The sequence below is a fragment of the Xyrauchen texanus genome, chromosome 8 (assembly GCF_025860055.1).
Source record: "Xyrauchen texanus isolate HMW12.3.18 chromosome 8, RBS_HiC_50CHRs, whole genome shotgun sequence".
Taxonomy (NCBI): Eukaryota; Metazoa; Chordata; class Actinopteri; order Cypriniformes; family Catostomidae; genus Xyrauchen; species Xyrauchen texanus.
The window spans coordinates 32,919,948-32,937,529 of NC_068283.1; the positions used below are offsets into that span (position 1 = coordinate 32,919,948).

Genomic DNA, 17,582 nt, shown 5'->3' on the forward strand with positions numbered 1-17,582 from the left:
CTGCTGGGTATTGATACAGATTTCCTGATTCGATTCAGATTCTCAAGCTCTTGATTCAATTTGATTCCAATTCATCTGGGTATATTTCATTTATAATGTCCATTTTGCTTACATGTGAAAATAATTTCTTAATTATACAGGGAACCTTCTAAGTTGGTACATGACTAAATTATACATTTTACTAATTAATAATACGGTCTCTTTAAGAATAGCGGCAGTTCAGAGAGTGTCTCGCAGAAGAAAAATTGAGTGCTTGAGGATGAGCGGAGTTGCACAGCTTCTATCTCAACTGTACGTTAAAGTGTGATTAGAATTAAATGTTTCTATTTTTGTTGAACTGACTGTAAAGTACAGAAAGGACATTGATCCCTTTAACCAATCGGCGGGTCCACAGGGGGTGCGCTTCATCGTGAAATACATAAGTCAGGCATATGTGGTCTCATCTGAAAGCTTATAATCTGAACACCATCATATTTCATAGAACACCATCACATTTGCATTTACGTACATCAAATAACAAAATAAGGCCTGAAAACATCAGTGTCGCAAATAAGCGCCACCTAGAAAAGATGTCGTAGAAATATTAATATGAATATAAAAGTCTTTCACATAGCACTTACATAGACTACAATAATATCACAAAGTGAAATATGATTTCTTACAGAAATCAAGTACAAATGTCTCATTTATGTGTCGATTACTGCTGCTGTAAGCCTCAGTAGACACAAACTTTATATCTGCTCTTACCTTAAGCAGTTTTCTACAAAATAAGCCATTTTGTACTTGTCTTTGAGCTTGGTCATGTGATTAATCTAATGTTATTTCTTGGATGTCCAGAACAAGATATGCAGTCCAGCAAGAAACGTATGCTAAACAAATCATCAAATAAATATGTTATCAACAAATTATTATAAAATCAACGATGTGATATATCATCGCAAATAGGAGCTTTCTAATGACATCTAGATTGAGCTTCTAGTCCACTCAGAGGTCTAAATATTTGATGAAATATTGGGGATGGTGCATGAACTGAAAATGTGTCAAATTGTCTATGGACGAGCACATCTAAGTTAGAGTGCTATCTACCTTTCAGATCTGCATATTGAGATGTAAAGAAGAAAAATACTTTTTTCAAGTACTAAATACTTGAAAAAGGGGGTTCTGAAAAACGAGCATGCAATTTTTTAGCAATTAGTCCACAGTATGTGTAAATGGTGAGTTTAAAGTTTTAGTGTGAACAATTGCAGGCAGCAGCCCAAAGATGCACCAGAATTTAGATATTAAATGAGTTATTATTCAGTGGATTACAAACACATTTTTTGTGTAACGGTAGCCAGCTGGTACGTGATAGCTGTGGAGTGTGTAAACCTCACTATCCTGGCTATAAGAGATGCACTAGCGACTGAGGCTAGAGGTCATGGCTTTTATAGCCTCTTTGCTAGAGTGTCCGACTCCCGTGCTGAGGATCGCCGGTTAGAATCCCACTTGGTGTGGTCAAGTAGGACCAGTAACACGTGGATCTTATCTTTGGACACATAATACACAAATAAATCAAACCAAACATTTACTCTCAAGATGCAGTAAAAGGATCTCTGTGCTGAATTTCTTCACTACTACACCACTCAATCACTGGCGAGTTGATTGAAAATTGACCGGCCAGTGGCTGATCACAGACATGTTTAGTTGCATAGCATGAAATTCAGTGGCATATGTAAATTATTTACAAGCATTTCTGAGGGTTGCACATACAGTAAAATATAGATCTTGGGATTTTAACAATATTTTTAAATGAAAACATATTCAATGATAAGCGTTTGAAGCAGAAGTATACTACATTATCAAATGACCTCATTGCATTTGTAAATCGGCGAATACCGTCTAGTTATCATCTTGAAAATTGTATCTGATTTTGTATAAACATGTCTCTTGGCAGTCTGACCAATGGTGTCTGATGACCATTTAGCAAGTTTAATGGCAAATTTAGCAAATGGTCATCTGGGTGTTCTATGCATACATAATAGTGCATTGTGTATTACAGTATGCTTATTGTTAATAGTACAGAAGTAGTAGTAGTATGTTATTCTAAACATAGTCCAGTATTCTGCCTAACATTTCTTTTTGTGTTCCATGGAGGAATTAAAAAGTAATATGTGTTTGGGACAACATGAGGACGAATAAATAATGAAAGAATTTTCATGTTTGTGTGAACTAACCCTTTAAAATTAGGTAAACTCTTTAATAGATCATCTTTGTGTGCTCTCACCTATGAAATCGTTAGATCGCCCCAGATCATAGTCCCATACTGTCACCTCCAGTGTCTTATGAACCAGTTCAGATAGAGAGATCTCATAGAAAAACTCCTGTTGAGGCACACAAATTAGGTCAAATATGACACGCTGATTATACTACTGGTGATTAATGACACAATCAATAGTTTCATTACAATCAGTAGAATAGTTTAAAGGACAATGCCACCAGCTCTCGTCTTGATCAACTCTGCGGCTCATCAACAAAAGGTTATTTATTCATTGTCACATTTCCTTTCATTCATTTCATACTTCATTTTTAAACATTGAAAATGCTCAGATGCAGCACAGAAGAGCTCAGAAGTCTGGGGAATGATCAAAGTCATAAACCCCATAAAACGTTGCTTCAAAAACACATTTTGAGAAACACATTTTCACCTCCCTCATGAACAGTTTCAATATCATTTGATATTATCATTTTGCTCTGCGTGGCTCCCGAACAGCCAAGGGCAGGCCTGCTTTTAAGCTGATATTGGTGTGTAAGATTGCAGTTGCGAAATTTAGTGAGCAGCCTTCGGTCTGTGCCAAGGAGTAATTATATGGCCAATCTGGATGTGTATTACTTCTGAGTGAATGGAAACAAAACACTTAGCCTTTCTAGCGATGGCTTGCCACCCACATGACAGAGAAAGTGTGAGACAGACGGGAAGGAGGAAAGAGAGAGAGGATGGAGAGTCCGAGTAAAACAGAGACCTGACAAAAATTAGAAATGTACAAAATAGCAATGAAAGTCAAAGTGGATCGAGCGTTCAGAAAAAGGTCTTGTGGGAATTTGAAATGACCAAGATGCAGAGCAATGAAAATGGAAAGATTGGACCAGACATCTCATTAGCACTCACAGTGAACGTTTATGAGGTGCGTGTACATGCACATACACACGCGTAATGAAATGAGTGTGTTGTACTCCCTGCCAGTTCATCAAACAGATCCATACCTCATTGAATTCCGGGTTAAGGGTCTTTTTAATCACTGCGGTTTTGTGTTTGGATTTCTTCTTCACATCTGGCTTCAGATATCTAGCAGAGAATGGTAGATGAAGGAACATAGTGAGGGATATCCAAAGTGGGTGTAGGAAGAAAAGGGTTAGGAGGAACAGAGATTAAAACAAGTTGAGAAAAAGATGCATCGCTGCCACTACTGTCATACACACACACACACACACACACAAAGCTATTTCCTTTTCAGCTTTTACGGTGACATCCCACAGGCTTCCATAAAAATAGTATTTGCTTTTTGTACTCCTGTTATCCCTTACTTACCCTCCCCTAAAACTCGAACAGACAACACATGCACACAAATACACTAAAGGCACAGTTAGAATATGGCTATGATCCTGGGAAAAAGGGAGAATGCATATGTGTGTGTATCTGTGAAAGGAGTGGAGGGAGAAAGTGACTGGAAGGGATGTGAGCGTGGGTGGGGGTCCTGTCTGTTCGTATGCCATTTTTCCTGAGGAGGAAGAACTGTTTGGGAGCATGTATTTTAATACATGATGTGAGAAAAATAATGAGAGATTAGAGGGGGGCACAAATGAGAGAGAGCGAAGCAGAGACACATCAGAGGAAAGAGTTTGTTTTTAGTCATATTACAGTATCTATCCATTTAACATCTCTTTCCCTCTCTCTCCACTATCTCCTGCACTCTCTCCACTTCTTATTCTAAAGAGAACTAGTATTAAGGCACTATCTCTTCCAAACCTGCATTCTATTTCCTTTGCACTTTTGTTGTTTTATTTTTCCTTTTTGTAAGTTTCTCCGGAGGCTTCAAGATCCAAACAAAGAATCTTTCTCAGCATGTCACTCTGGACTCTGTGCTTCAAGGAATATTCCAGTTTGAATGCAACTTAAAGCGTTTAATTTTATAATATTATAATAGTAGAATATGTTCTCCTATCTCGGCTTAATATGCGGAGAGAACTATAAGCCTAAATATATAGTAGGTAGATTTCTGTGAAAAGTGTAATGCTGTGGCTCTGTGGTGCTATCAAAATATTGCTCTGTTTATTTGAGAATCCCAATCAGCACAACACAGCATCATTAGTCATGTTTACAAAAATTGGAATATCACAAAAATAATTAGTGATTTCTATAATTTAGAACATCTCAGATCTGTTGGTCCATACAATGTAAGTGAATGGTGACCAGAACTTTGAGGGTTAAAAAAAGGACATAAAGGCTGCATAAATGTAATCCATAAGACTCTTTAGTTTAATTAATGTCCTCTAAAGTGATATGATCGCTTATGTGAGAAACAGATCAATATTTAATATTTCACTATAATTGTTTACTTTTGGTCACTCTCCAATGCGCATTCATGAGAGGACCTAGTTCATGCAGCCTCTCGCGAAACGTAAGTGCGTTGGCATGTTCACACGAGAACTGACGCAATAAAACTGGAAGTGCAGCTCGGTTTGTTTACAACAGATGAAACGGTTTTGCTTACATTTAAACTTGCCAACACTCTAACTCTGTCCCCTCATGAACGCAGAGTGGAGAGCGACCTGATGTAAACAATTATATTGAAAAGGACTTAAATATTGATCCATTTCTCACTTAAAGTGATTGTATCACTTTAGAAGACATTCATTAAACCACTGGAGTCATATGGATTACTTTTACTATGACTATCTATGGTTTTTGGAGGTTTAAAGTGTGTGACAGGGCGGAGGGCGGGGCCGGGTCGTGATTATACACACCCGGTCCCTTATCAGGCTAATTGAGCCTCTGAGAGGGATAAAGGCCAACTGCAGATTGTGGTGGGTTGAGAGAGAGATCGTCTACGGTCAGCTGACAGTCATGTGTGTGTCAGTGTAAAGGGATATAAGGGCTATAAGGGAAAGGAGGAGGCAAGAACCGGCGAGAACCTGCTTTACAATATAAATAATAGTTTAATGGATAAACGTAAACAAAAAGACACAAACACACACATGACGCTTGGCTGACTGTAGACGATCTCTCTCCCGTCGCACCACCATCCCCAGTCCGGCAATCAGGTCAAATAGTGTTTTTATCTGCCCCATCCTTCTATAACAGTTCCTTTGAAAAGCTTGAATTGCATCATGACTGGTTTACAAGCAATCCAGGCTGATATGAGTAAAAAAAAATAAACATACAATCCACGCTGAAAAACGCTGAAGTCCACATGACGCACATACATAATCCAAAGCATGGTGACACACACGCAAACGGTCTCGCCTGCACTGAGGTGCACATTGCTGGAAACGCATCACACCAGTCAAAGATGTCTATCTAGTGCATGTTTACAGACACCAACAATTAAAAATAGCACAGATGGGCGCAAGAACCAGAAGTTTGTGTTAAAAACAGCAACAGGCACAGCAGCTGAATGAAAGAGATGGTCTCCTTTTCTGAGTTGTAAATTGACACTGCGTCTTTTAAAAGTGGCGTGAGATATATGACTTGTCTTGTACATGTCTTATGTCAAAATATCAAGGAAAATGTAATTCCTCATGGTATGACCCCTTTAAAGTATATCTAAGTGTAAAAGCATGCCAGACAGTTCTGGGAGAAATCATGTTCAGCCAATCATTTTGATGGGAGGGTATAACCAGAGCAATGAGCATTTCATGCAATGATATTGATGATATTCTCTGAGCGAATTACATATTCACATGGCTTGTTGAGGCACATTCACATTACTTTTTTGATGCACATCTATATTCCTCTATATTCCTCAAGCTGTTCAGAGCGGATCACATTGCGGAATCATTGGGAAATCGAGAGGCGGTGGAACATGCTTTTACATCAACATAATTTGGTGTACAGATGTAACAGAATTGTAGAGATTCACTGTCCTAATTTAGAAGCGCTCTTCATCAACTACTCGCCACAGGAGTTTTCCTCATTTATTCTAGTGAGTGTGTACATCCCGCCACAAGCATGCATGAACACAGCCCTGCAGTAGCTGGCTGATCACAGATACAGAGCAAAAACACCCAGACATTATTATCATTATTCTGGGAAATTTTAATGAAGCTAACCTCCCCTGTGAACTGACAAAACACAAACAACACATCACATGCCCCACCAGAGAAAGAAATACACTGGACCACTGTTATACCACTGTAAAGGATGTATATTGCTCTGACCCACGTGCAGCTTTGGGACTATCTGATCACTGCCTGGTTCTCCCGACCTACAGTACAAGCAGAAAATAAAATCAGCCAAGCCTGTAATAAGGAGTGTAAAGAGTTGGACAAATTAAGCAGAGCTGGAACTACAAGCCTGCTTTGAATGCATTGATTGTAGTGTTTTTGAAGCTGCAGCCACAGACCTGGACGAGCTCACAGATACTGTGACATCATATATCAGTTTCTGTGAGAATATGTGCATCTCTACTAGGTCATTTTTATCATTCAATAACGAAAACCATGGTTTACAGGAAAACTCAGACAGCTTTGTCATGCAAAAGAGGATGTTTACAGAAGTTGGGATAAAATATTGTACAACCAGGCCAGAAACACACTGACCAAGGAAATCAGTGTCTAAAAGAAGCTACTCTGAAACGCTGAAAAAAAACAGTTTTCAGCCAATTATCCTGCATCTGTGTGGCAAGGCATGAAAACATTACCAAGTATAAGACACCTCCCACTCGCTCAGTAGAGAATCAAAAAATGGCTGATGAACTGAATGTGTTTTACTGCAGGTTTGAAAAGCCCAGTCTCACACCCCTCCCCCAAACTGATCTTCAGTTCACACACACCAACACCTCCTGGAACCCCCATGTTAATCAACCTGCACTTATAGTCTGTGAGGGGAATGTGTGCCGGGTCTTCTGAAAACAAAAGACTAGGAAAGCTTCAGGCCTGTCTCAAAGTCTGTGCTGACACGCTGGCCCCCATCTTCACACAGATTTTCAATAGATCACTGGAGAAGTATGAAGTTCCCCGCTGCTTCAAATGGTCCACCATCATTCCGGTCCCCCCAAAAAACAAATCACAGGACTTAATGACTACAGACTAGACGCTCTCACATCTGTGGTCATGAAGTCATTTGAGGCACTGGTTTTGGCCTACTTGAAGGAACTAAATTGACCCAGCTCTTTGTACCCACCCCAATCTGTCGGTGGACAACCAGCTTTCTGACAGATAGGCAGCAGTTAGTGAGACTGGGGAAAATCACATCCGGGACCCTTACTATTAGCACTGGTGCACTCTCTTCTCCCTGTACACGAATGACTGCACTGCACAGGACCCCTCTGTCAAGCTCCTGAAGTTTGCAGATGACACCACGGTCATTGGCTTAATCCGCGATGGTGACGAGTCTGCATACAGACGGGAGGTTGAACTGCTGGCTGTCTGGTGCGGTCACAACAACCTTGAGCTAAACATGCTCAAAACAGTGGAGATGATAGAGGACTCCAGGAGAAATCCCCCCTCCCCCCAACCAAACAATCCTGAACATCACTGGCAGCAGTGGAGTCATTCAGGTTTCTAGGCTCTACCATCTCGCAGGACCTGAAGTGGGACACCCACATAGACTCATTGTGAAGACAGCTGAGGAAGTTCAGCCTGCCACTGGAGCTGATGAGACAGTTCTACTCAGCCATCATTGAGTCACTGTCTGGTTGGGTTCAGCCACCAAATCAGACAGAAGGAAACTACAACAGACTATCAGGACTGCGGAGAGGATTATTGGTGTCACTCTCCAAGACTTGTATGTCTCCAGAGTGACGAAACATGCAGGTAGAATCACTCTGGACCCCACATATCCTACCCACTCCGTTTTTGAACTGTTGCCCTCTGGTTGGTGCAACAGAGCACTCAGCGCCAGGACAACCAGGCACAAGAACAGTTTTTACCCTCAGGCCATTTACCACATGAACAATTAAACTGCCTTCAGGTCTCCCATAGTGCAATAATGAATAAATATGCCATTTACATATGTAAAATCACTCATATTTAATTCAATAACTGTACATACCCCTACCTTGCACATACATTACCACTTGCACATGTACATACACCATTCTATGTTATGTGTCCTATTTTTTGTATGTCTATTTACACTCTTACCTTGTTTTATATTTTGTGTCTCACTGTAATGCTCTTTGTGCACTTGCTTGTTTGTAAAAAACAAAGACAAAACAAAAATGTGTACATTAAAGCACCTACAATGTAAAAGTCTATTGAGGAGGGAGAGTGTACATCAACGAGAATAAATATTTAACACACTGTTCCAAACGTATAACCAAAACTTGTAAACATTACATATGTGAACATGGGACTGGTGTAACTGAATCACTTACCAAACCTAATTACCAACTCCTGTTATGACTATATGGAAAGCCAGTAACTTTTGCATGAATTGTGGAAGAAATCTCACATTTTGACATAGGGATCTGAGAAACCATTCACATCCATGGCGGCCAGATGGGCACAGCGTTTCACTCCGACACACAAGCCCCATTGCCGGCCCTCTCCTTCTTCATCTGCAGGCGGGGACAGGAACTGCAGTGAAAGCAACAGGCGGCCTCTTTCTTCCAAACTGGTCAGCTGTTCATTCTCCCACTGCAGAGAGAACAAATGAAATATTGAACTGTAAGGGAGAAGATTCAAAGACTATTAAATGAAGGAATGATAGAGAATGGAGAAGTTGATTTACCCTGACATGCAAAGGAAAATGGTGAGTGGAGGGTAAGATATTTCAGATGTCATGAGAGAATGAATGTGAAAGAATAATACACTTTTAAAATAATTTTTGATCAAATTAATCATCTGTATTAAAAGTGACTGACTAGGAGACTCAGCACACTGCATACAACTGAACCAACTATAAGAACTTCCTCAGGGTAAAATCAGAGAATGTTCAGTATGTTGGATAATTATAAACAGCTGGTCTTGGCATTTTATGGTATTACTGTAATTTGACACTACAACTATGTATTTGAACAGTTGACATCTAATTTCGCAATCCTCAATTAAGTTGGCAAATATTTATTTCTCATATTTTCATTAATTGCTTGTATGACAGCATGCAGGTCTTGTCCATATACATAATGTTATTTATTTAAATTGTGTTTTCAATTTTTAATAACTTCTTTAAAAAGCAATGTATTATAATTGTATTTTAATGTTATTATTATGCTTTTTTAATGGTCTCATATTAAAGGAATATTCAGTACAAGTTAAGCTCAATTAACAGATTTAGTGGCATAATGTTCATTTCTACTAAAAACATTTTCGACTTAATGGTTACAGAAAGGCACTTACAATGAAAGTAAATAGAGCTGGTCCATAAACATTAAAATACACCTTGTTGTAAAAGTACAGCCACAAGATGTAAACATTATACATTATAACATGATTTTAGTGTGCCAAAATTGCTTACTAACCTTATCTGTGTTCATTTTTATCTAATACCGAGATTACAGGGTTTCGTTGCCATGACAGCAAAGTTGTAATATTGGATCAACTTTACACAGACAAGGATATTAAGTGATTTTATCACACTAGCATCATGTTTACATGTATAATGTTTGCATCTTATGTCTATACTTTTGAAACAGTGTGTGTTTTAATGTTAATGGACTGGCTCCATTCACCTCCATTCACTTTTATAAACGAGGGGCGAGTCAAAATAATTTTTGTGGTAATAAACATGACACAAATGCTGTTTATTGAGCTTGATTTGCATTGAGACCAGAATATTCCTTCAATTGAGAGATTACCTAAATGTATTTATTTATTTGTTTTTAAAGTAAATTCGTCACACCAGAGTACAATTGAAATGAACAAGTGAAAAAGTTGATTAAGAGAGGTGAAAAAGAGACCTCTTACTCTACTTATTCATTGCAACTGTTCATGTAAAGTTCCTGTCTCCTGCAAATAATTTCCTTAAAATGCAAACAACGATTCTAATACAATTTGAGGTTTCTTCAAAATTGAATTTCGTATTGAAAACGCATAATGTGCATTTGTACACAATCTTTGTCATCTCACAGTCCTCTGCAGTTGCTCTCTGAAGAATTGTATGTTCAGATTCATCCACTACCACACACAGACAGTCATTTATCATTCTCTCTTCCTGGTCCATTTGAGCTCAGCTCAGCTTCGGTGGCTTTCAATGGGGCAAACGGGATCTTACCAAAGCTTCTTCAGGGTTGTGTGAAATATGTAGACCTAATGAGACATAATTAACTGATTTGGTGAAATGCTCACACTCACACTCACACACACGTTATTAAGGCTTGAGAGAAGCTTATTTGGATGCACATTATTAATGCATTCACTGAAAGCTCAAGTGTGTCTCTGGATATATAACACTTACACTGAAAGAACAACAATATTTATGTTAAATATTTGATGATCCATCTGTACACATTAATAATGTTTGTTTTGATTACACTTTGGGTCAGATAGACAAGAACTTAATTTTGAAAAAAAAAAAGGGGTTAGATTAATGTAGAAACAGAGAGGAAACAAAAAATAAAAACTATTTTGGATTTCATGCTTAAAGGGCTAATTCACCCCAAAATTAATATTCTGTCATAATTTAATCACCCTCATGTAGTTCCAGATCTGTATGACTTTTTTCTTCTCCGGAACACAAAAGGATTTATGTTATAGGCAGAAAAACACCCTCAGTCACCATTCACTTTCATTGTTTGGAAAATAAAAATGAATGGCTGACTGAGGCTAACATTCTGCCTATAACATAAATCCTTTTGTGTTCACAGAAGAAAGAAAGGAATGACCCAGTGATCTAACGTTTTCACATTTTGCTTTGATATAATAATGTTACTTTACATTTTGAAGAAACTGTAATAGCTTTTCAAATAAAAACAAAGTGAGCAACAATCCTTAGATATGGAGGTGTTATATTTTATACCTGTCTCTCTTTCCCTAACGCTGCCCTTCTTTGTGTTTAGCTGTCTGTCTCTCTCCCTTTCCTTGTCGCACCCTCAATATTTGAGCAAAAAAGACCGGATCAATAGGCTAGTCATCACAGTGTCTCTCTCCCCCTGTTTGTTTTTCTAAAAAGGGTCTTGTTATTTCTAGTTCTTTACCTTGCGTTCTGAAATTCCCCTTACAGCCCTATCTGCCACGTTGTGTGTGTGTGTGTGTCTGTGTGTGTGTGTTTGTGTGGGGGGTGTGGGTGTGTATGCCCATTAGAGAGAAGCATGCCAAGCCAAACCTGTTTGTTGGCAAGTGTGATGTTTCAATAATGTAATTGTGTGTGGACAGATACAGATAGTGTGTGTGAGGGAAGAGAGAGAGAGAGAGTGGGAGAGTTCTATTGAGTGAAAGTAGTGTTGCCAAACGTTCATTAATTTAACAGTGAGGAGACACATACAGATAGTGGGTAGACAGAGGGGTGACCTCTGCTTTATAAACAGACAACTCATAACACAAACAGCGAGGAGAGCAGCCTTTGTGTCTAATGCTTGAGAGACAGACAAAATAGCTGCACATATACAGTAATTCACTGCCGTATGAGGTCAACTATGCTAAAATATCACCACTTAGATATTGCGGTCAGTTTCAATTGTTGCGGTGTCTCACTTGAAAGTTTTAGTGGCATTTTCAGATATATGCTGTTCGCAGGAGGGTAGGCTGATAAATATGCAATGTTAAGGTGAAAATGCATACTTACCACTAGAAGAAAGAATATCACGTTCATTATTTGCATGAGATGTGATAAGCAAATATAGAAACTGGATTCAAAATTTGCATAAAAGCTGAAGTGTCTTGTTTTATGTTAAAATACTTTCTTCAATCCTAGTTTAAAGGGATAATTCACCTAAAAATGAAAATTCTCTCATCATTTACTCACCCTCATGCTATCCCAGATGTGTATGACTTTCTTCAGCAGAACACAAATTACGATTTTTAGAAGAACATTTTAGCTCTGTCGGTCTGTTCAATGCAAGTGAATGGTGATCAAAACTTTGAAGCTCCAAAAATCACATAAAGGCAGCATAAAAGTAATCCATATGACTCCATATACACTCACCTAAAGGATTATTAGGAACACCATACTAATACTGTGTTTGACCCCCTTTCGCCTTCAGAACTGCCTTAATTCTACGTGGCATTGATTCAACAAGGTGCTGAAAGCATTCTTTAGAAATGTTGGCCCATATTGATAGGATAGCATCTTGCAGTTGATGGAGATTTGTGGGATGCACATCCAGGGCACGAAGCTCCCGTTCCACCACATCCCAAAGATGCTCTATTGGGTTGAGATCTGGTGACTGTGGGGGCCATTTTAGTACAGTGAACTCATTGTCTTGTTCAAGAAACCAATTTGAAATGATTCGAGCTTTGTGACATGGTGCATTATCCTGCTGGAAGTAGCCATCAGAGGATGGGTACATGGTGGCCATAAAGGGATGGACATGGTCAGAAACAATGCTCAGGTAGGCCGTGGCATTTAAACGATGCCCAATTGGCACTAAGGGGCCTAAAGTGTGCCAAGAAAACATCTCACACACCATTACACCACCACCACCAGCCTGCACAGTGGTAACAAGGCATGATGGATCCATGTTCTCATTCTGTTTACACCAAATTCTGATTCTACCATCTGAATGTCTCAACAGAAATCGAGACTCATCAGACCATTCAACATTTTCCAGTCTTCAACTGTCCAATTTTGGTGAGCTCTTGCAAATTCTAGCCTCTTTTTCCTATTTGTAGTGGAGATGAGTGGTACCCGGTGGGGTCTTCTGCTGTTGTAGCCCATCCGCCTCAAGGTTGTGCGTGTTGTGGCTTCATAAATGCTTTGCTGCATACCTCGGTTGTAACGAGTGGTTATTTCAGGCAAAGTTGCTCTTCTATCAGCTTGAATCAGTCGGCCCATTCTCCTCTGACCTCTAGCATCAACAAGGCATTTTCAGCCCACAGGACTGCCGCATACTGGATGTTTTTCCCTTTTCACACCATTCTTTGTAAACCCTAGAAATGGTTGTGCATGAAAATCCCAGTAACTGAGCAGATTGTGAAATACTCAGACCGGCCCGTCTGGCACCAACAACCATGCCACGCTCAAAATTGCTTAAATCACCTTTCTTTCCCATTCTGACATTCAGTTTGGAGTTCAGGAGATTGTCTTGACCAGGACCACACCCCTAAATGCATTGAAGCAACTGCCATGTGATTGGTTGATTAGATAATTGCATTAATGAGAAATTGAACAGGTGTTCCTAATAATCCTTTAGGTGAGTGTATATCGAATATATATTTTCTGAAGCAATATGCAGATTAACAAAAAAAATAATTAGGTCCTTTTTTTTTACTATATATCTACACTTTCACATTCTTCTTCTTTTGTTTTTGGCAATTCACATTATTTGTGCATATTGCCACCTATTGGGCAGGGAGAAGAAGTTATAGTGAAAAAGGACTTGAATATGGATTACTTTTATGCTGCCTTGATGTGCTTTTTGGAGCTTCAAAGTTCCGGCCGCCATTCACTTGCATTATATGGACCAATAGAGATTAGATATTCTTCTAAAAAAATCTTTGTTTGAGTTCAGCAGAAGAGAGAAAGTAATACACATCTGGGATGGTATGAGGGTGAGCAAATGATGAGAGAATTTTCATTTTCAGGTGAACTATCCCTTTAATATGCAAAGATAACTGCAGCAGGCGGCAGAGATTAAGTGATCCCTTTGTAGGTTGATTTTTGTTCAAGAAATGTAAACACTGGCTCTGTGGCACTATAAAAAACATTGTTCTGTTTGTTTGAGCATCCAGATCTGTCTGAGACAGCAACGTTGACTCATCCACTGACCTGAGTTTGGGGCAGGAATATCAATTTGCTGAAGAATGGAAGTGAAGTGTTCTGGAAATCTTTTTTGGTGACACTAGTGATGCAAATTTTGCCAACAATATTTATTTATTTAAAATTTAGCTAAATGATTTTTACACGCCTCATTGTACAAACTTCACATAAAAAGTAGTAAAGAAAATCCTGCAATGTTTTAGTCATTTAAGGGCTTTGGATGAATTAGCTACAGTGTAGCAGATGGCAGAGCAGCAGTGGATTTCCTTACAGCAGCGCAACTTTCTTCGACAAAATAAATTGCCAATAGCATTTCTGAATGGGATAAATGAATTTAGTGTGGGTTTAAATCTTTTAGCTTGAATTGCCTTGGCTTTTGGCTGCTGTGTTCTATTGAAGTTTCAAACTAATGACCCTCATCATGCAGACTCACTAATGACAATGAGGGGAAGTTACCAGCAGGTAAACAGGTGCACAATGAAACCAGGACTGCACACACACATACACACAGTCGCACAGCTTTCAGATTCAGATTTGCCTGATTAGCTGGCAGATGGTGTGGCAGCAGTCATCAGCCTCCACCATAATCTGTATGTGTGTCAGTCATGACACCAAATCAAGAGCTTGAAATAAATATTGTGACTGTTGCACCATAAATCTTGTCTGTGGCTGTAAGATTTTTTTGTCCCTGGGGTATGCACTCTGTAGTGGTCACCAAAATGAGTTTCTTTAAAGGATAGTTCACAAAATGTTTATTAATTCTCTCATCATTTACCCTCATGCCTTCCCAGATGTGTATGACTTTCTTTCTTCTGCTGAATGCAAATGAAGATATTTAGAAGAATATCTCAGCTCTGTAGGTCCATACAATGCAAGTGGATTGTGGCCTGAACTTTGAATCTCCAAAAATCAATTAAAATAAGCATAAAAGTAATCCATAAGACTCCAGTGGTTAAATCCATATCTTCAGAAGTGATATGGTAGGTGTGAGTAAGAAACAGATCAATATTTAAGTCCTTTTTTACTATACATTTTTCTCCATTCCCAGTAGGTGGCAATACTGTATGCACGAAGAATGCAAATCACCAAAAACAAAAGAAGAAGAGTGTGAAAGTGGAAATTTATAGTAAAAAGGATTTAAAAATACATCTGTTTCTAACTTACACTTATATTGCTTCTGAACACATGGATTTAATCACTGGAGTTTTATGGATTAATTTTATGCTGCCTTTATGTGCTTTTTGGACCTTCAAAGTTCTGGTCATCATTCACTTGTATTGTATGGACCAACAGAGCTGAGATAGTCTTCGAAAAACCTTTATTAAATTCTATTCTATTATATCATAGGCTATTACATTTTATTATAGCCTATTCTATTCTATTCTATTCTATTACATTATAGCCTATTCTATTCTATTCTATTCTATTATATATCAATTTAATGATAGCAAAAGAGATGTCACTGTGGTGACGGGGGGTGTGGTCGAGCGTTAGTGTGTGAATGGAGACCGAGACCGGGAGATGAGAATGGTAAGGCTTGCCACCTGTTTATAATGAGTCTAACACTTGTTTCTTGTTCTAGTGAGGGTGCGGGAGAGTTTTAAATGAAGCCAAGCACCGGAGAAGGGAGAGAGACTGACACGCCTGTCCTTTTTGCGTGTTGGTGCATTTGAGTATTACGCTGAAGTCGAGTTATGCCTCCTACACACTACACGACTTTCAAAGACGTCTGATTGTGGTACTGTTCATATTACACAACTGTCTGTCTTGTCATGGAAGCAGGGCTGGACTGGTAATCTGGCATACCGGGCATTTTCCAGGTGGGCCGATGCACTTTTGGGCCGATCAGGGGCGGAATGTCAATCGTGAGAACTGAGCCGGCCGGTGGTTCGGCCGCGAAACGTGCGTAATGGGCCGCGATAAGCAACAATGAACTGCCGCATTATGCAGAACGGACCACAAAACGGCACCGCGATAAGCAGAAAAGGACAGCGAACACCCTCCCGCTCAACGGTTGGGCCATTTGCCATGTCAAATCCCAGGCCGATTTCTCTTCCCAATCCAGCCCTGCGTGGAAGTCGTAGGGTTTTCAAATTACACGATGAATCGGTGACAGGGGTGAACACATTACAAAACATTTCACTATTGATGAATCCCCGACGACTCTGCCTGGACTCCAATGTGATATGAGAACTACGCAAGATTACACGTGAGTAGGCATTCTCGGGCCGGGTTTTTGATAATGGCAGACCGCAAGAAGCTTGTGATACACTTTGTTTGTGCACTGATTTACAGTGAAAAGTCAAAAAAGAAGAAGAAAGTCTATGGAGGAGGGAATGGTTGGGGAGACGTGGGCAGAAAGGATTGTCTGTTCTGCAGCCATGCTAGTTGATGTTCTGTTGCAGGTACATCACGACTCCTCCCAATGAAACTTCCCGTGTCCCGTTTCTTGCTCTCTCATTGGCTGTAGGTCAATGCTGCATTTGTATTCAGTCAAAACACGTTTCACATTGTGCAATTTGGAATCGCAGACAGGACCAGATATTTAAAATGCTAGATATCTCACTGACATCGGCGACATGTCAGCATTTTTCTCAGATCGCGTCTTTGATAATTCATACATTGTGTCCGTCTCTCACGGCAACAAGCTCTGATTTGCCTATGATTTCTGGCTTTTGTCGGCAATCTCCACAAAACTGTCGGCGAATGAAAATCGTGTAGTGTAAACTCTGCATTAGAGTGTGTGTGGCGGAAAGCCCGATTTAAGGCTGTTTTTTTGTTTGAGAGTGTAAAAAAGCAGGATACGTCGACCCGCCACCTGCTTTCTTCTTTTATGAACGTTGTTACAATCGCCTTTACAAAAATTCAATGAACACTTTTTACAATATTTACTAAAATTCACTAAAAAGTTTGAAAAAATAATGAAATTAGAGAAAATGTGCATTGTCCATTGACAAAGCTGTGGACAGGTTTTCGAACTGTTAGGGGCCTTCATTGTTTTAACAATTTCATTTTTTTTTTTTTTTTGTAATTGTAACACTTTACAATATGGTTCTATTCATTAACATTAGTAGATGCATTAGGTATCATAAACTAACAATTCTTTTTTTTTGCAGCATTTATTAATGAGTGCTGCATTTTTGCCATGTCAAGTTAAAAAAGTTAACTTTTAAAAACTCATCTTAACATATCTGTATGCTATTAACTTTCCACAGCACACCATCTTGCTGTTTTTATTGAAAGAACATGTCCCGTATAAACATGTAAATTACCACTGCTGTTAATTGTACATATTGGCCAATAATCTCGCAATTTCCAAATATCAACCATGATATGAGTCTCTCCCTAATTCTCTCTGTTCTTCCTCCACAGTTGACTTTAATTTCCAATTATTTCCCTCTAATATTTAGCGCTGCTTTCATTCTGCATGCTTTACTTTTTCAACCCAGCCCCTGAACAATAACTCTCTCTGTCTTTGTGATCCCTCAAAGCAGTTCAGCAGTTTTCCCCTGTCAGTTCTAGTTCTCTT

The 17,582-nt window shown here is 39.1% G+C and overlaps 1 protein-coding gene across 1 annotated transcript in view; it reads right to left on the reverse strand.

The window, feature by feature from the left end:
- The window catches only part of LOC127648021 (double C2-like domain-containing protein alpha), a 40,049-nt gene that overhangs the window by 2,712 nt on the left and 19,755 nt on the right, over nucleotides 1–17,582 (reverse strand). The window contains exons 8-10 of the mRNA XM_052132581.1: nucleotides 8,651–8,835; nucleotides 3,241–3,322; nucleotides 2,264–2,360 (exon numbers count right to left, since the gene is read on the reverse strand). Of these exons, the coding sequence (XP_051988541.1) occupies nucleotides 2,264–2,360; nucleotides 3,241–3,322; nucleotides 8,651–8,835 (364 nt within the window). The remainder of the gene's footprint in view (nucleotides 1–2,263; nucleotides 2,361–3,240; nucleotides 3,323–8,650; nucleotides 8,836–17,582) is intronic.